Below are 21170 nucleotides of genomic sequence, written 5' to 3' on the forward strand. Positions count from 1 at the left end.
GTATAATGTACATATACAACATATACATACAACATATACATAATTTTGTCTCCTTGATAAATTGACAATTTTATCACTATGAATATCTACATTACCTAATAGCAATATAATCACTCCAGTTTTCTTACTCTTATTGCTTGCATGGTATAGCTCTTTCCATTTACTTATTTTCAACCTGGGTTTTTATATTTAAAGTGCATCTCTTATAGACAGTATATAGATGGACCTTGCTTTTAATTCTTATGATGTCTGCCACTTAATTGGAGTAACAGTCCATCAACATATAACATAATTATTTGAGAGGGTGAATACAGTCTTCCATTTTATTTTTATTTACTATTGGTCACCTCTGTTTTCTTTTCTTCTGTTTTTTTCCTGCCTTCCTTTGGATTGTTTGAATATTTTAAAATTTTTATCTCTTGGATTTTTAATTATATTTCTTCCTATTTTTAGGTTGCTCTGTGATTACTCTATATTCTTAACTTTTCAGTCTACCTGGAATACTGTATCACTTCATATAGTATATAAAAATATTACAAATAAATAGGTCCATTTACTGTCCCCCATCTCAACATTTACATACATTTATAAAACCCCTGAGACATTATAATTTTTACTTTAAACAAATATTTAACTTAAAGGAATTCCCTTTGTGGCTCAGTGGGTTAGGAACACAACCAGTATCCATGAAGATGTGGGTTGATCCCTGGACCTTCCTTAGTAGCTTTTATTTTCACCCAGCTATTTATCATGACTGATGATTTTTATTCCTTCTGAAACTTTACATTTCTGTCTGGTGTCATTTTCTCCAGCCTGAAGAGCTTTAGTATTTCTTATAGCACAGGTCAATACTCTTATCTACTTTTTATTATTAAAATGTCTTTATTTTGTTTTTATGATTTAAGGCTATATTCACTGGATATAGAATTTAGGGTTGACAAGATCTGTTTCCTTTTTTTTTTTTTTTTTTTTTTGCTTTTTAGGGATACATCCATGGCATATAGAAGTTCCCAGGCTAGGAGTTCCCGTTGTGGCGCAGTGGTTAACGAATCCGACTAGGAACCATGAGGTTGCGGGTTCGGTCCCTGCCCTTGCTCAGTGGGTTAACGATCCGGCGTTGCCGTGAGCTGTGGTGTAGGTTGCAGACGCGGCTCAGATCCCGCGTTGCTGTGGCTCTGGCGTAGGCCGGTGGCTACAGCTCCGATTCAACCCCTGGCCTGGGAACCTCCATATGCCGCAGGAGCGGCCCAAGAAATAGCAACAACAACAACAAAAAAAGGACAAAAGACAAAATAAATAAATAAATAAATAAAAAACAAAAAACGTGCTTTTTTTAAAAAGAAAAAAAAAAAAAGAAGTTCCCAGGCTAGGGGTCAAATTGCAGCTACAGCTGCCAGCCTACACCACAGCCACAGCAATGCAGGATCTGAACTGCGCCTGCAACTTACACTGCAGCACATGGAAATGCTGGATTCCCTGACCCACCGAGCAAAGCCATGGATGGAACCCACATCCTCATGGATACTAGTTAGATTTGTTTCCACTGTGCCACAATGGGAACTCCCCCTTTTTTTCCTTACTCAATCTTTTATAGATTCTGTATTCTAGCCTCCATAATTTCTGAAGAAAATCAACAACAATTTGAATTGTTATTCCACTGTATGTGATATGTCATTTATATCTGGCTACTTCTAAGGATTTTCTATGGATTTTTGGCTTTCAGAACTTTGACTGCTTTATGCCTTGGTGTGCTTTTCTTCATGTTTATCCTACTTCTGATTTGCTGAGCTCCATATATATTTAGGTCTTTCATCAGATTTGGGGAAGTTTCAGCAATTATTTCTTCAAATATTTTCTCCACCCCATTCTCTCTTCTCCTTCAAAAATTCTAATTCCATGTAGGTTAGGTTAGACTTTTTGGTATTGTCCCACAAGTCGAGTCTCTCTTCATGTTCCTCAACAATACATTTTCTATTTTTCTCTTTCCTCTGTCATCTCTATCCTGCCCTAAGTCCACCCAGTGATTGATAAATTTTATATTTTATAATATTTAACTCTAGAATTTCCATTTTGTTCTTATATTATTTTTCTCTTCTGAGAGTTTCTATCTTTCCATTTATTAAGATATTTTCCTTTGCATCAATGAGCATAGTTAATAATACCTGTTTTAAAATTCTTTTTTTTTTTTTTTTGTCTTTTTAAGGCCACACCCGTGGCATATGGAGGTTCTCAGGCTAGGGGTCCAATTGGAGCTGTAGCCACAAACCTATGCCAAAGTCACAGCAATGCCAGATCCAAGCCTTGTCTGAGACCTACACCACAGCTCATAGCAATGCCAGATCCTTAACCCACTGAGTGAGGCCAGAGATCAAACCTGCATCCTCATAGATGTTAGTTGGGTTCATTAACTTCTGAGCCAGATGGAAACTCCTTAAAATTCTCGTCTATTAATTCCACATCGTGTGGTTATGGAATAGGTCTCGTCTGGTTATCTTTTCTTTTGAGAATGGGTCACATTTTCTTGGTTCTTCAAATGTCAAGTCATGTAGAGTATATCCTGGATGCTGTGGCTGTTATGTCGTAGAGAATATGGATTCTACTATACTCCTTGAAGAAATATCATTTTTTTTAAGGCAGACAATTAACTTGGTTAGAATCAAACTACAAACTCTCTCTTGTGTAGCAGCTCTAATTTTAGTTCATTCTTTTTTTCCGTAAGTACATTGCTTTGAGTCTGACATATGGTTCAGGATTAGCCAAAGATTTGGGCAGAGTTTATTTACAGAGTTTAGGGCTCTCTTTCTCTGATTCTATCTTTCCTGAGAATTTCCCCTCACCTTCCAGTAGCTAGCTGTAGGTGCCCGAAATTCTGTAATTTTATTCTTCAGATCAGAAAGATGGTAGGTTTTCTATGACAGTTTTGCCCACTCCATGAAGCTGTCAATTGCAGTTTTCCCTCAAGCTAAAAATGGGAAACTTAAAATATACCATTCCTCAGGTTTTGACTTCCCTCTAAAATTTTCCTGATGTGGTTTAACTCTCCAGTGTCTACATTTTTTTTACTATTTTTATTATAGTTGATTTATAATATTCTGTCAATTTCTGCTGTATAGCAAGGTGACCAGTTATACATTTACATATTCTTTTTTTTTTCACATTATCCTCCACCAGGTTCTATCACAAATAATTAGATACAGTTCCCTGTGCTATACAGCAGGATCTCATTGTTTGTATCTACTAACTGCAAATTCCAAGTCCATCCCACTCTCTCCTCCTCCCACTTGGAAACCACAAGTCTGTTCTCCATGTCCATGAGTTTGTTTCTTTTCTGTAGATATATTTCATTTATGCTGTTAATTGGGTTCCAGATATAAGTGATATCATATGGCATTGTCTTTCTCTTTCTGACTTACCTCACTTAGTATGAGAGTCTCTGGATCCATCCATGATGTTGCAAATGGTATTATTTTGTTCTTTTTTATGGCTGAGTAATATTCCATTGTGTATATGTACCACATCTTCTTTATCCATTCATCTGTCAATGGACATTTAAGTTGCTTCCATGTCTTGGCTATTGCGAATAGTGCTGCAATAAACATACAGGTGCGTGTATCTTTTTCAATGAAAGTTTTGTCTGGATATATGCCCAGGAATGGGATTGTTGGATCACACAGTAGCTCTATATTTAGTTTTCTAAGGTCCCTACATACTGTTTCCCATAGTGGATGAACCAATTTACATTCCCACCAACAGTGAAGGAAGGTACCATTTTCTCCACAACCTCTCCAGCATTTGTTATTTGCATACTTACTAATGCTGGCCATTCTGACCAGTGTGAGGTGGTACCTCACTGCGATTCTGATTTGCATTTCTCTGATAATTAGTGCAGTTGAGCATTTTTTTCATGTGTCTGTTGGCCATGTGTATGGCTTCTTTGGAGAAATGTCTATTCAGGTCTTCTGCCCATTTTTCAATTAGATTGTTGGTTTTTTTGCTGTTGAGTTGTAGGAGTTGTTTGTATATTTTAAAGATTAAGCCCTTGTCAGTTGTATCATTTGAAACTATTTTCTCCCATTCCATGAGTTGTCTTTTTGTTTTGTTTATGGTTTCCTTTGCTGTGCTAAAGCTCATAAGTTTGATTGGTCCCACTGGTTTATTTTTGTTTTTATTTCTACTGCTTTGGGAGATTGACCTAAGAAAACATTTCTACAGAGCTTCCATGCCTGCCCGCTTGCATCTCTCACAAGTGTCCTATCATAATAAATCTATTTATTGCCTATCACCTTGTCTCTCGCTAAATTTCTTTTGTGTGGAGACATGAAGAACCCAAACCTCAGTGAGTCCAAACACAGGTGGCCATGTCATAAGCAGCCCTAAGGAGAGGCCCAGGTGGTGAGAAAATGAGGCTTCCAGCCCTCTGTACATGAATGAGCATGGATGAGATTCTCTAGCCTAGTCATCCTTCGGGTGACAGAATCCTGGCAGACCTCTTAGCTGCAGTCTCTTGAGACCCCCTGAGCCAGAAGCACCCAACTAAGCCACTCCTGCATTCCTGACACACAGAAACTCCAGCCATTCCTGGACCAATGCCTAGTAGAAGATTCCTCAGGGGGAAAAATGCTTATATGAATGCATCTTGAGAGTTTATCTTGGAGATGGGATTAAGATGGTGGAATAGAAGGACTAGAGCTCAACTTCTCTCCTAAAAACAACAAAATTCACAACTAAAGGGTGAGCAATCTTCAACCGAATGGACCGGAAACCTTCAAAAAGATATCCTAACCCAGAAGACAAAGAGGAGGCCACATCAAGAGGTAGGAGGGGCGATTACCTGATATAAGCAACTCTATACCTCCCGAGTGGGAAGCCCCACAGACTGGAAAGTAATGGTTTCACAGAGGCTCACCTCCAGGAGTGAGAGTTCTGAGCCCCACATCAACTCCCATGTGTGGGGATCTGGCACTGGGAGAAAGAGCCCCTGGAGCATCTGGCATTGAAGGCCAGTGGGGCTTGTGTGCAGGAGTTCCACAGGACTGGGGAAAATGGAGACCCAAGTCTTAAAAGGCACACACAAACTTTCACATGCACTGGGTCCCAGGGCAAAGCAAAGTCTCCATAGGAATCTGGGTCAAACCTGACTGCAATTCTTGGAGGACCTCCTGGGAAAACAGGGGTGAATGTGGCTTGTTGTGAGGGAAGGACGTTGGAAGCAAAGCTCTCGGGCATATTCCCCAGCAGCGTGCCTTTCTGTGGAGGTGGCCATTTTGGCAAAATCTGGCCCCACTCGCAGTGCTGAGAAATCCCAGGGCAAACAACAATACAAGTGGGATCACAGCCCCACCTCTCAGTAAACAGGCTGCCTAAAGACCCTCCCCCCACCACACACAGGTGCCTCTGATCCCATCCAGAGACAAAGCCCCACCCACCAGAGGGATAGGAATCAGCTCCACCTGCAGGTGGGAAGGCATCAGTCCCTCCCATCAGGAAGCCTAGAGCAAGCCCCCACACAGACTTCAGCCACAAGGGGGGTAGACACCAGAAGTAAGAGAGCCTACAACTCTACCATCTGTGAAAAGGGCACCTCACCAAAAACCTATAAAAATGAAAAGACAGAGAACTCTAACTCAGATGAGGGAGAAAGAAAAACCCAGAAAATCAGCTAAGTAATCAGGAGATTCTCAGCCTCCAGGAAAAAGACTTTAGACTGTTGATGCTGAAGTTGATGCAAGACATTGGAAATAAACTGGAGGCAAAGACAGATAACTTACAGGAAACACAGAGCAAAGAGATACAAGATATAAAACTTAAACAAGAAGAGATGCAAAATACAATAACTGAAATAAAAAATTCACTAGAAGCAGCCAACGGCAGAATACAGGAGGCAGAAGAATGAACAAGCGAGGTGGAGGACAGATTAGAGGAAATTACAGATGCAGAACAGAAAAGAGAAAAAAGATTGAAAACAAATGAAGAGAGTCTCAGAGAACTCTGGGACAACGTTAAATGCACAAACATCCATATAATGGGGTGCCAGAAGGAGAAGAGAGAGAGAAGGGGACAGAAAAAATATTCCAAGAGATAATAGCCGAAAACTTCCCTAACATGGGAAAGAAACCACCCACTCAAATCCAGGAAGCACAACGAGTACCATATAAAATAAACCCAAGGAGGAATACACCAAGACACATATTAATCCAACTGACCAAAATTAAAGACAAAGAGAAAATCTTGAAAGCAGCTAGGGAAAAGAAACAAGTAACATACAAGGAAACCCCGAAAAGGCTATCGGCAGTTTTTTCAACAGAAACTCTGCAGGCCAGAAGGGAGTGGCATGATATACTTAACATGATGAAAGGGAAAAACTTCCAACCAAGATTACTTTACCCAGCAAGGCTCTCACTCAGATCTGAAGGAGAAATCAAAAGCTCCACAGATAAGCAGAAGCTAAGAGAATTCAGCAACACTAACCCAGCCTTACAACAACTACTAAAGGAACTTCTCTAGGCAGAAAAGAAAAGACAGCAACAGGAAACAAAAATTCCACAAATGACAAGGCTCACCAGTAAAGGTATATATACAGTAAAGATATGAAATCATCCATGCACAATTATGCCACCAAAATCAGAAATCATGAGAAGAGGTGGGTACAAATGCAGGACACTGGACATGAACTTGCAATTAAGAGACCAACAACGTAAAACAATCTCATATATATATAGACTCTTATATCAAAACTTCAGAATAACTGCAAACCAAAAATCTACAATTGATACACAAACAAATAAGAAAAATCAAATCAAATACAACACTAAAGACAGTCATCAAACCACAAGAGGAGAGAACAAGAGAAGAAGGGAAGAAAAAAGAGCAACAAAAATCCAAAACAGTTAATAAAATGGCAATAAGAACATACATATCAATAATTACCTTAAATGTTAATGGACTAAACACCCCAACCAAAAGACATAGACTGGCTGAATGGATACAAAAACAAGACCGATATATATGCTGTCTTCAAGAGACCCACTACATTTCTAGGGACACATACAAATTGAAAGTGAGAGGATGGAAGAAAATATTTCATGCAAACAGGAATCAAAAGAAAGCTGGAGTAGCAATACTCATATCAGACAAAAGAGACTTTAAAATGAAGAATATTTTAAGGGACAAAGAAGGTCATTACATAATGATCAAAGGATCAATCCAAGAAGAAGATACAACAATTTTAAATATCTACACACCCAACATAGGTTCACCACAATATATAAGACAACTGCTAACAACCTTAAAAGGACAAATTGACAATAACACAATCATAGTGGGGGGCTTTAACACCCCACTCACAGCAATGGACAGATCAACCAGACAGAAAAATCAATAAGGAAACACAGGCCCTGAATGAAGCATTGAACCAGATGGACTGAATACATATTTATAGGACATTCCATCCAAAGCAACAGAATACACATTCTTCTCAAGTGCACATGGAACATTCTCTAAGACTGATCACATCCTGGGCTACAAATCCCACCTTGGTAACTTTAAGAAAACTGAAATCATATCGAGCATCTTTTCTGACCACAACACTGAACGACTGGAAGTCAACAGGAAAAAAACTGCAAAAAAACACAGACAGGTGGGGACTCAACAACATGCTACTAAACAACCAATGGATCACTGAAGAAATCAAATATGAAATTAAAAAATACCTAGAAGTAAATGACAGCAAAGATACGACACTCCAAAACCTATGGGATGTAGCAAAAGCCGTTCTAAGAGGAAAGTTTACAGCAATAAAAGCCCACCTCAGGAAACAAGAAAAAGCTCAAGTTAACAACCTAATTTTACATCTAAAGCAGCTTGAGAGAGAAGAACAGACAAGACCTAAAGTCAGTAGAAGGAAAGAAATCATAAAGATCAGAGCAGAAATCAATGAAATAGAATGAAGAAAACCATGGAAAAGATAAATGAAACAAAAAGCTGGTTCTTTGAAAAGATCAACAAAATTGATAAACCTCTAGCCAGACTTATCAAGAAAAAAAGAGGACTCAAATTAATAAAATTAGAAATGAAAAAGAGGAAGTAACAATGGACATCACAGAAATACAAAGGATCATAAGAGACTACTATATGCAACTATATGCCAATAGAACAGAAAACCTAGAAGAAATGGACAAATTCTTAGAAAAGTACAATCTTCCAAGACTAAACTAGGATGAAACGGAAAGGATGAACAGACTAATCACAAGAACTGAAACTGAAACTGTGATTTAAAAACTTCCAACAAACAAAAGTCCAGGACCAGATGGCTTCACAGGAGAATTCTATCAAACATTTAGAGAAGAGCTAACACCTCTCCTTCTGAAACTATTTCAAAAAATTGCAGAGGAAGGGGTACTCCCAAACTCATTTTATGAGGCCACCATCACCCTGATACCAAAACCAGGCAAAGATACCACAAAAAAAGAAAACTACAGGCCAACTTCACCGATGAACATAGATGCAAAAATCCTCAACAAAATACTAGCAAACCGCATCCAACAATACATTAAAAGGATTGTACACCATGATCAAGTGGGATTTATCCCAGGGATGCCAGTGTTCTTCAATATCCACAAATCCATCAGTGTGATACACCACATTAACAAACTGAAGAATAAAAACCATATGACCCTCTCAATAGACGCAGAAAAAGCCTTTGACAAAATCCAACACCCATTTCCGATAAAAACCCTTCAGAAGGTGGGCATACATGGAACCTACCTCAACATAATAAAGGCCATATATGACAAACCCACAGCAAACATCATTCTCAATGGTGAAAAGCTCAAAGAATTCCCACTGAGATCACGAACAAGACAAGGATGTCTGTTCTCGCCACTACTCTTCAACATAGTTCTGGAAGTCCTAGCCACAGCAATCAGAGAAGTAAAAGAGATAAAAAGGAATCCAAATTGGAAATTAAGAAGTAAAACTATCACTATTTGCAGATGACATGATACCATACCTAGAGAATCCTAAAGATTCTACCAGAAAACTGTTAGAGCTCATCCATGAATTTGGCAAAGTCGCAGAATACAAAATTAATACACAGAAATCGATGGCATTCTATACACTAACAATTAAAGATCAGAAAGAGAAATTAGGGAAGCAATCACGTTTACCGTCGCATCCAAAAGAATAAAATACCTAGGAGTAAACCTACCTAAAGAGATAAAAGACCTGTACTCTAAAAACTATAAGACACTGATGAAAGAAATCAAAGATGACACAAATAGATGGAAAGATATACCATGCTCTTGGATTGGAAGAGTTAACATTATCAAAATGACTATACTACCTAAAGCAATCTACAGATTCAATGCAATCCCTATCAAATTACCAAGGACATTTTTCACAGAACTCAGACAAAATATTTTAAAGTTTGTTTGGAAGCACAAAAGACCCAGAATAGCCAAAGACATTCTGAAAAAAAAAAAAATGGAGCTGGAGGAATCAGGCACCCGGACTTCAGACTATACTACGAAGCCATCAAAACCGTATGGTACTGGCACAAAGACAGAAATATAGATCAGTGGAACAGGATGGAAAGCCCAGAATTAAACCCACACACCTACAGCTAACTAATCTATGACAAAGGAGGCAAGAATATACAATGTAGAAAAGATAGCCTGTTCAATAAGTGGTGCTGGGAAAACTGGACAGCCACATGGAAAAGAATGAAATTAGAACACTTCCTAACACCATACACAAAAATAAACTCCAAATGGATGAAAGACCTAGATATAAGACCAGACACTACAAAATTCTTAGAGGAAAACATAGGCCAAACAATCTCTGACATAAACAACAGCAACATCTCAGATCCACCTCTTAGAGTATTGACAATAAAAACAAAAATAAACAAATGAGACCTAATCAAACAAACATTTCTGCACAGCAAAGGAAACCCTAAACAAAATGAAAGGACAATCCACAGAATCAGAGAAAATATTTGCAAATGAATCGACTGACAAGGGATTCATCTCCAAAATTTATAAATACCTTCTGCAGCCCCATACCAAAAAAACAAAAAAAAAATCAAAAAATGGGCAGAAGATATAAACAGACAACTCTCCAAAGAAGATATACAGATGGCCAAAAAAACACATGAAAAGATGTTCCACATCACTCATCATTAGAGAAATGCAAATCAAAACCACTCTGAGGTACCACCTTACACCAGCCAGAATGGCCATCATCAAAAAGTCTACAAACAAGAAGTGCAGGAGAGGGTGTAGAGAAAAGGAACCCTAGTACACTGTTGGTGGGATTATAAATTGGTGCAACCACTCTGGAAATCAGTATGGAGATTCCTCAGAAAACTAAAAATAGAACTACCATTTGATCCAGCAGTCCCATTCCTGGGCATCTATCCAGAGAAAAGCATAACTCGCAAAGACACATGTACTCCGATGTTCATTGCCACACTCTTTTCAATAGCCAAGACATGGAAACAACCTAAATGTCCACCAACAGAGGAGTGGATCAAGAGATGTGGTATATATACACAATGGAATATTACCCAGCCATTCAAAGGAACGAAATTCAGAATTTTTAGCAATGTGAATGGACCTAGAAATTATCATGCTAAGTGAAGTCAGCCATGCAATGAGACACCAACATCAAATGCTTTCACTGACATGTGGAATCTGATAAAAGGACAGACTGAACTTCTTCGCAGCATAGATACTGACTCACAGACTTTGAAAAAGTTATGGTCTCTAAAGGAGACAGTTTGGAGGGTGGGGGATGTGCCGGTGGTGTGGGATGGAAATCCTATAAAATTGGATTGTGATGATCATTGTACAACCATAAATGTAATAAATTCATTGAGTAATAAAAAAGAAAACATTTGTACAGTTGATTTCAGAGGATGTTTTGCCTATGTTCTCTTCTAGAAGTTTTATGGTGTCTTATGTTTAATGTCTTTAAGCCATTTTGAGTTTATTTTTGTGCATGGTGTAAGGGTGGTTCTAGTTTCACTGATTTACATGCAGGTGTCCAATTTTCCTAGCACCACTTACTGAAAAGACTGTCTTTTTTCCAATTTTATATTCTTGCCTCCTGTGTTGAAGATTATCTGACCAGAGGTGTCTGGGTTTATTTCTGGGTTCTCTACTCTGTTCCATTGGTCCATATGTCTGTTTTTGTACCAGTACCACACTGTCTTGATTATTGTAGCTTTGTAATACTGTCTGAGGTCTGGGAGAGTGCTGCTTGGTTTTCGTTCCTCAGAATTGCTTTGGCATTTCTGTGTCTTTTATGGTTCCATAGAAATTTTTGAATTGTTTGTTCCAATTCTGTGAAAAATGTCATGGGTAATTTGATAGGGATTGCATTGAATCTGTAGATTTCTTTGGCCATTTTTACAATATTAATTTTTCCAACCCAGGAGCATGGAATATCTTTCCATTTCTTTGCATCCTCTTTAATTTCCTTGATTAAGGTTTTATAGTTCTCAGCATATTAGTCTTTCTCCTCTTTGGTCAGGTTTATTCCTAGATATTTAATTTTGGGGGGTGCAATTTTAAAATTATTGTATTTGCATATTCTTTTTCTAATATTTCATTATTGGTATGCAAAAATGCAACTGATTTCTGAATGTTAATCCTGTACCCTACTGCTTTGCTGAATTCATTGATCAGTTCGAGCAGTTTTTATGTGGCGTCCTCAGGGTTTTCTATGCATAGTACCATGTCGTCTGGATAGAGTTACAATTTTACATCTTCTCTTCCAATTTTGATACCTTTTTTCCTTTGTTTGTCTGAATGCTGTGGCCAGGCCTTCCAATACTATGCTGAATAAAAGTAGTGAGAGTGGGCATCCTTGCCTTGTTCCAGATTTTAATGGGAAGGCTTTCAGCTTCTCTCCATTGAGTATTATATTGGCTATGGGTTTGTTACAAATGGCTTTGATAATGTTAAGGTATGTTCCCTCTAAACTCACTTGAGTAAGAGTTTTTATCATGAATGGATGTTGGATTTTGTCAAATGCTTTTTCTGCTTCTATTGAGATGATCATGTGATTTTTTTTTTTTTTTTGTCTTTTTGTTATTTCTTGGGCTGCTCCCACGGCATATGGAGGTTCCCAGGCTAGGGGTCGAATCAGAGCTGTAGCCACAGGCCTACACCAGAGCCACAGTAACACGGCATCCGAGCCATGTCTGCAACCTACACCACAGCTCACGGCAACGCCAGATCATTAACCCACTAAGCAAGGGCAAGGACCAAACCCGCAACCTCATGGTTCCTAGTCAGATTCGTTAACCACTGTGCCACGATGGGAACTCCGATCATGTGATTTTTTATTTTTCTTTTGTTAATGTGGTGTATGACACTGATCAATTTGCGTATGTTGAACCATCTTTGTGAACCTGGGATGAATCCTACTTGGTCATGGTATATGATCATTTTTATATGTTGTTGGATTTGGTTGGCTAAAATTTTGTTGAGAATTTTTGCATCTATATTCAACAAAGATATTGGTCTACAATTTTCTTTTTTGGTAGTATCCTTGTCTGGTTTTGGTATTAGGGTGATGGTGGCTTCACAGAATGTCTTTGAGAGTGTTCCTTCTTCTACAACCTTTTTGAAAAATTTAAGAAGGGTGGGTATAAGTTCTTCTTTGTATGTTTGGTAAAATTTGCCTGTGAAGCCACCTGGTCCTGGATTTTTGTTTGTAGGGAGTATTTCTATTACATACTCAACTTTATTTCTAGTGATGGATCAGTTCAAATGATCTATTTTTTTCTTGATTCAGTTTTGGCAGGCTGTCTATAAAGTTGTCCGTTTCTTTCAGGTTGTCAAATTTCTTGCCATATAATTGTTCATAGTATTCTCTTAGGGTTTTTTTGTATTTCTGCAGTATCCATTGAGATTTTTCCTTTTTCATTTCTTATTTTGTGTATCTGAGTTCTCTCCTCTTCTTGGCAAGTCTGGCCAAAGGTTTGTCAATTTGCTTACCCTTTCAAAGAATCTGCTCTTGGTTTTATTGTTGTTTTTTGTCTCTGTTTTATTGATTTTTCTTCCTGATGTTTATGATTTCCTTCCTTCTGCTGACTTTAGGTTTTGTTTGTTCCTCTTTTTCTAATTCTTTTATGTGGTTGGTTGTCAGTTTGAGAGTTTTCTTCTTTTTTGAGGACAGCCTGTATTGCTATGAACTTCCCTCTAAGCACTGCTTTTGCAGCATCCCAATAGATTTTGAATAGTTGTGTTTTCATTATCCTCTGTCTCAAGGTTTTTCTTTCTTTTTTTTTTTTCTTTGTTTAGGGCCACAACCAAAGCATATGGAAGTTCCCAGGTTAAATGCTGAATCAGAGCTACAGCTGCCAACCTACACCACAGGCACAGCAACGCAATATTCGAGCTGCGTCTGGGACCTACACCACAGCTCCTGGTAATGCCGGATCCTTAACCCACTGAGTGAGGCCAGGGATCAAACCCACATCCTCATGGATCCTAGTTGGGTTTGCTACCCCTGAGCCAAGACAGGAACTCCCGTCATTTGCTTCGAGCTATTTTTTAATTTCCCTTTTGACTTCCTCAGAGAAGACACTTGAAATAATTTCTCTCCAGTGTCTTTAGGTAGTTGTTTCTTGCATTTTGTCCAGAGTTTATAGTTGTTATTTGCAAAAGGGTCAGTGCAGAATGAGCTTCTTGGCCATGCTAGTGAATTACCCAAGTATGCCTACAACAAAAATTCACATGCTAAGAGCTTGAGAAGATATAGAAAAAGAATATACACCAGCTTCTTTCCACCACCATAAATTTTAATTTTTACTATTCCTTCTTAAAACTGCTTATTCAATGAGTCAAAAAAAACTCCATTAAAACCTTATAATTTAAGATAATTTAGAAAAATACCAATAAAAGTCTGAGTTTACTTCACAAAGTACTACATATATTTGAAACAACAAATCTGAGCCTCAAATTATACTGAAAAAGAAGTGCCCTGTAAGAAACTGGTGTCTCAGGCACATGATTTTAGTAATGAAATAAGTAGAATTTGTTATCAGAATATCAAAAAACTTTACAGTGGAAAATACTATAGAAATCATCCAGTCCAAACTGTTCGTATATGTAAATTAATAATTTACTGATTCATTATATAAACATTTCCTGAATACCTATGGATTATGTGCCAGGAATAGTACTGGTTCTAAGATGCACAAAGATGTCACAAAGCTGTTCTCTTAGGAATTTCAGTTTTTGTCCCTTAATCTCTTTGCATTATTAATTTTCACTTTGACTTTTGAATGATAAAATTTTATCTCAGACATTGTCCAAATGATTGCATTTTCTTTATCAAAGGACTCAAATTTTATAAGATTACAGTAGATATGTTTTTCTCTCATTGAAAAACTATGCAATATAAAATGCAAGATTCCATTCTGTGGGTCAGGATTGGGTACCATGTTTGTGTTTAATGCCATATCTATCAGCCATACCTTCTTTCTCTAGCCAATGTTCTGGTAGCATGTAACAGTCCTTTTATTTACTCATTCATTCATGAATAGAATAGCTATAACTGCAAATGGCCTTCATACCATGGACTATAACTAGAAGGTTATAAGCTAATCAGGAGCAATAAAGAGACAATCACTATCATATGTATATTCAATTCCTCTTAATAGGTGGCCATAATCACTTTTAATGAAATACATATAGTAAGTGTTAACATACTAAATTCAGGGAAATAATATCTCTGATAGTTAATTTCTTCGTATTAGATAGTGCATATTTCTTCTACAATATCCCTAAGAAATTTCTATTCATTAAATGTTTATACTAGAAGTAAATTATGATTCTGATATCAGGAGTCATATTAGAGTCAGAAAATATGTTAATATTGTAGAAAAAGGGGGACACCTAATGATAAATTAAAATATTTTCAGAGCATGTATTTTCAGCATCAGTTTTTATTTTGATCACATTATTCTACTACCATAATAAAGCTCTGCACAATTACTTCTGTTTCAATTGGTACTTCTTTTTAAAAATCCCGTTACATAATTTGATCTTGGGAGGCAACTAAATGCAGTATAATTTTACTTGCCAACAATGAAGCAAGCTTTCATAATAACAATTAATCAGAACTGAAAGGAATTCTGAAATGTCTGTATCACTTGTCAGCAGTGTCTCTATCTTTGGTATGATGTAGCAAGATTAAACCCTTTTCTTCTAAAACAATGAGAGGAATAAGCACAAAGCAAATAATTCTCAATATAGATATGGGGGAAATTTGGGTACATTGTTAGTTAGCAATGAAGGGGGAGTTTTTAGACAAAAGAGAACAGAAATGATATAAAAGTTAATTCTCAATTTCTAAATATTAATAAAGCAGAAGGGGGAAAATTAGATGTTTCATTTTAAAGAAGATCTGAAATGTAATAATGCTTTCAAATTCAAAACTTACCTTGAACACTTCACTTACCCTATGTGACATGTGGGATGACTGTTTCTTAAGAAATAAAACATCCAGCATATCTTCTAAGATTTCCTTTTACATTCTTGAACTGCTGTATTTCATCTATGGTTATCTTAGTTTCCTTTTCAAGAATTTTGATGAAAGCCTTTTTTTTTTTTAGCCAAGAAAAAGTTTATATTGTTTGCTTATATTTACAAAACTTGAGAATACAATCACATGATTAATATGCCATCATTTTACAGAGGAACCTAAGATCTACTGTTCTTCTTCCTATACCAAACCAAGGGAACACATGATCTGTCCCATCAATCAGTAAAACTCAGTGGCCCTTTTTCTAGTTCACGCCAAGAGATCAAAACCTAAGGACTGCAGATTTGTTAGAAATCGCTGTAGTTTATTCACTGAACAGTAGACTCCTCATCTTTAAACAAGCCTATTCATCACCAACTGTCAAATTCAAACCCCTTGCTGCACCTGCTGAGTGACCATGTATTCACAACTGAAACCTCTGCTCAAATATTTACCTGGGATCTGAGCAATGTTACCTCTAGAGAACTGAGGGAAAACATTCTATATACTAATCTCCCTGCATACTAATCTCCTTTCATTGACCAAATACTGAGTTCTGTAACCCTGGGGTACTTATGAACCAGCATAACATAGGAGATTTCTTTCTATCCACAGGAGGAAACACTTCAGCGAGCACGTGAGGAAGAAGAGAAAAGGAAAGAGATCACAAGTCATTTCCAAAGCACCCTGACGGATATCCAGGCCCAGATTGAGCAACAGAGTGAGCGAAATATGAAGCTCTGTCAGGAAAACACAGAGCTCGCAGAGAAACTGAAAAGCATCATTGATCAGTATGAGCTCAGAGAGGAGGTGAGAACCATATCAAACAACTTGGAAGAATTACATATTGATCTGGATCTGGGTTGTGAAGGTGGGGAACTTGGTTAACAACAAAGTTATAGACAACCCTCTAGATTGATTAGGATTGGATTTCTTTTACTAGCCAAAACTAAAACAGATGGTATTACAAATACCTGGCTCAAAATCATACAGAATTTCTTCAAAACTGGAATCACTGCAAAGCAAAGGCAATAAGTAGAAAGTGGGGGGCCATGTGCACAGTTATCCTTGAAAACAGTATTTTTCAGCATTTTTAAAACCCTTACTACAGAGCCAGGAAATACCTCAACATCCCTCTTAAAAATTACCATGTCATCTAAATTAAAAGCCTGAATCGTATATAGCCCACAATAGTACATATACATATACTATTATATATAATTACAGTAAGGATGATATTATTATTTATGCTTCATTTGTGCCAGACAATGTGCTAAGTACTATATATACAACATGTCATTTAATTGTCTCAACAATCTTATGCACTTATACACATTTGATAAATGGGAAGCAGAGGCTACGAGGTTAAATCATTTATCCATAGTCACAAAAGCCAAAAGAGTTTTGCTATCAGTAGTTTACATCAGGGGAACTATAATAATAATTTTTCTTATTCCAAAATTATATTTTTATATTTAATAGGTTTTAAGACTACAGATTTAAATATTTCATATCCTTTTTTCATCCCACCCAAATTTTAAATCTCTGCCTTAAAATTTAATACACTGTCATCAAAGTAGCTCTGTTGACAATACGCTAAGATTTTATCAAGAAAATAATCTGAGCCGATAGTAGGTAGCAGTAGCAGCTAGGTAAATTAAGAAATTCCTCAGGGTGAACTATAATGCCATGCTACCATTTTATCTTGACATGAAGATTGATCCTGCTCCAGAATGGAGGTTCAGGAGAAAACAAAAGGGAAGGAGCTAAAAATAAAATGTCCATACTCTTCAGAGAAACCTCAGGTGGGAATGGCCTAGTGGACTAGTTGTATATTCCTGAGGACTGGTTCCAGGTAAGACCCAAGGATAGAATTCCACAAGTCCTCGCCAAGGGGACCTCCTAATGACCAAGAAATTCTCACTGAGGTAGAGGTGGAAGTTTTTCTTCACCAAGGTAGACAAGAGGTCAAAAGGTGTGGAGGAAGCAGTAGCACACTTGCATATTAATTCATCTGTGCCCCTTGGCCTTGTCTTGCCTACCAGAGTAACAGGGGTGAAATCAGGGCTCTCCTTCTTCAGTCCCAGATCCAGGGCCACAGGATATCACCTCAGGGCTTCCTCACAAGCTTTGAGGCCAACACCAGAGGAGAATTCACCATAGTAAACTGAATTGATGTTGTGATTAAAAGTGGTTTTATATTCAGAGAAAGAGCCAAAATACTGAGTGACAGTGCTATAGTCCTTGCAATACACATCACTGTCTGTGCTGTTTAGCATAATAACTAGCATCATATCTAACAGTTACCAAATTTAGGAAAATACTTTGGGACCTTTTGGAGTTAGCATTGCTGAACCTTCACCTTTTGCATTCACTATTGTGTAATGCAAAATGCAGGGGACTCTGCCAATTAATGGCTTTTATATAAAATCATAAGTGATGCCAGTGCATTTATTCCTCTCTTTTTTATAATCTTAAAATCCAGAGAACATGTGTTTATGTCAACATTACTTTTTTTATTTTACATTTTTCAGTACCAATAAAAAGTCAAGCTTGATATGTGCACTTTATTTTTCCTTAGCATCTGGACAAAATATTTAAACACAGAGAACTGCAGCAGAAGCTGGTGGATGCAAAACTTGAGCAGGCACAGGAAATGATGAAGGAAGCAGAGGAACGGCACAAACGCGAGAAGGAATATGTACTTATCACCTGCGTCTATGTGCATGTCTGGTCTGCCTCAGGGTCAGAGAACCGCTGAGGATATGGTTTTTGACAAAGGTCATAGAGCACTAGGCTGATGGAGAAAGAGCCTGAGCTTCCCTGGAGAATGAAACTGGCCAGCCCGGTAGGAGGCCCTGTACCCACACTGTTTGTTTCCTTTTTAGGGCCACACTCAGGGGCATGTGGAAGTTCCCTGACTAGGGGTTGAATCTGAGCTATAGCTGCTGACCTACACCACAGCCACACCAATGCAGGATCTGAGCCACATCTGTGACCTATACCACAGCTTACAGCAACACCAGATCTTTAACCCACTGAGCGAGGCCAAGGATCGAACCCGCATCCTCATGGATACTAGTCGGGTTTGTAACCCACTGAGCCATAACAGGAACTCCCCCATGCTGTTTTTTGCATAAAATATTTATGCATACATTCAACAAACCTTTTTCCAGCACCTGTTATAAGCAAAGCACCATTCCTGGTCCTGGGGTGTAGCAGTGAACAATATAGAAGGCCACATCCCAGCATGGAGACTAGAGTCTAACTGGGAAGAGATGCACAATAAACAAGCAAAGGAATAAGGAAGGATAATTTCAAATAATAAGTGCTACTACAAAAATAAAGAGAAATCGAGGGGACTTACTTTAGACTGCTGTGCCCTGCCTGATGAGAAGAAGTCAGAGAGAAGGTCTCCAGAAGCAGTATCTGTAGCAGAGACAAAGGTCCTGATGCTGAAACCAGCTTGGCATCCTACAGAATATATTCCTACAGAGTATCAGTACCATTGATATTTAATATATGAGACCTGACAGAGGAACAGCTAGGCAAAGATTCATGTGAAAGAGACTGGGGGGCAAACACAGAGTGACTCAACCTTACCAAATTGCTAGCATGCTACTCTCTTTTCCTACCCTGATTTAGCAAAACAGCAGATATGAATCAAAGAAAGACAGTCACCCTTAGTTCTTCAAAGGTGGTCACTTACCTGGGTTCCAACTCTGACACTTCTTTTTGAAAGTGATGAAATATCAAATCAGGGCTGAGGGTATTGGGTGGTTCCTTCATCCCAAGCAGAACAAGCAGCCTCCTTCCTCCCTCTTTGTCAGGGACCACCCATCACAACAGGGCCCCTGAGTGTAAAGCAGGGGCTGGCCATGTACTTTGCTGCCACACAGCTCAGATGGCCAGAGGGGGCTCTGCAGATCTTCTAATCCACAGCTGCTTCAGCCCTCTCATACAATGAGTTAGCTGCACTTCAATAATAACTGATCTTCACTGCTCGCTAGGAGGCATAGAGGAACATGTATAACCCCCTGTTATAAATGGAAAGGTCAAGACTAACTTGGATAAGAAAAAAGAAGCCTTCAAGTTTTTTTAAATAATGATTTCATTGTTTTTCATTCTGGTTCCCAAAACTGACCTTTTTTTTTTTTTTTTTTTTTTTGTTAAACCATAGGGATAAATAAAAAGGAAAAAAATTATATCAGCCTGTCTTGAAATAAAATAGAAACTTAACTGATGACCATCTGACTAACCAGGCTATCCATGATGTTCACCATTCTGTGTAACCACGCTGACAGTTCCATAGCAGGTTAACTCCTGTAGCTAGTTAACCACTCTGGAAAAGTCACACATGGTTGTCCAACTTAAGTAAGATGGTGCTTACCAAGAATGGAGTCTTTGCTCCCAAACCTTTTCTTTCCAGTCATCCTTGGTTTTGCATCATGTAAATCAAGAGAATGATACATAAACTGATAAAATACAATGTGAAAAGAAAGAGTTATCTCTATGAAAACCATGCTTGATGCTTTGAAAGACTAGATGTAGGCAAACAGCAAAAGAACAACTGTCAAGTTAGATGTGAGAAGCTATACAAGACCTAAAGAAAATTATAAAACAAGACCTAAAGAAAACTGTAAAACTCTAGAGAATTATCCAATCAAGCTGCTTTCCAAATATCTTAGGTCTTTAGGGTCCAGCACTACTGTTTAAAAAAAAAATTATAAATCTGGGAGTTCCCATCGTGGCTCAGTGGTTAATGAATCCGACTAGGAACCATGAGGTTGCAGGTCCGATCCCTGGCCTTGCTCAGTGGGTTAAGGATCCAGTGTTGCCGTGAGCTGTGGTGTAGGTTGCAGACGAAGCTCAGATCCCGCGTTGCTGTGGCTCTGGCATAGGCCGGTGGCTATAGCTCTGATTAGACCCCTAGCCTGGGAACCTCCATATGCCGCAGGAGCGGCCCTAGAAATGGCAAAAAGACAATAAAAAATAAAAAATAAAAAAATTATAAATCTTATATATGACATTTTATAGATATAATTTTTATAAAAACAAAAACTGGCAAAAACCCTCTAAATTCCAATCAGAAGATCCATATCCAAAACATCTAAAGATTAACCCAACATCAAAATTTATAAATAAATGAACATACATCTTAAGTTAAAATAACATGTTTTAAATGTGTGTGTCACTTTTACACATAAATAACATTTTCAGTTTAACCCATCAGTTCCAGTTCTAATCATGTTTGATATGAGGACCTTCGCTATATCTGAAGGGTTGCCTTCTATAGAAGAGGGATGAGACTTCTTTTGCAAACTTTATACAGGACTTAGAATAACAGGTCAAATTTCTAACCAGCTGTTTCTCACAACATAATCCATGGACCACCAACATCTAAACCAGCTTGGGTATTTGCTTTAGGTATAGATTCTAATCACATTATATATTTCCTACATCCTTTATACTCATTCTGTATACTCATTACATTATCTGAGAAGAATCTGCATTTTAACATGCCCCCAAAGAGATTCTGATGCATGCTATGGTGGAGAACAAGGCTCTAATATGAAAGAATTACTGGGTTTAATATAAAGGAATAGTTGCTCACAGCCATGGCCCAGGTGGGG

At 37.9% G+C, this 21170-nt stretch overlaps 1 protein-coding gene across 2 annotated transcripts in view; it reads left to right on the forward strand.

Moving 5' to 3' along the window:
• Window positions 1-21170, forward strand: part of TXLNB (taxilin beta) — a 56702-nt gene that overhangs the window by 20213 nt on the left and 15319 nt on the right. The window contains exons 5-6 of one of the 2 annotated variants that reach the window (XM_003121175.6): window positions 16153-16347; window positions 18119-18238. In XM_003121175.6, coding sequence (XP_003121223.2) covers window positions 16153-16347; window positions 18119-18238 — 315 coding nt within the window. The remainder of the gene's footprint in view (window positions 1-16152; window positions 16348-18118; window positions 18239-21170) is intronic. The other variant, XM_021087298.1, reaches the window with a different exon arrangement.

This window comes from Sus scrofa, chromosome 1, assembly GCF_000003025.6.
Source record: "Sus scrofa isolate TJ Tabasco breed Duroc chromosome 1, Sscrofa11.1, whole genome shotgun sequence".
NCBI lineage: Eukaryota > Metazoa > Chordata > Mammalia > Artiodactyla > Suidae > Sus > Sus scrofa.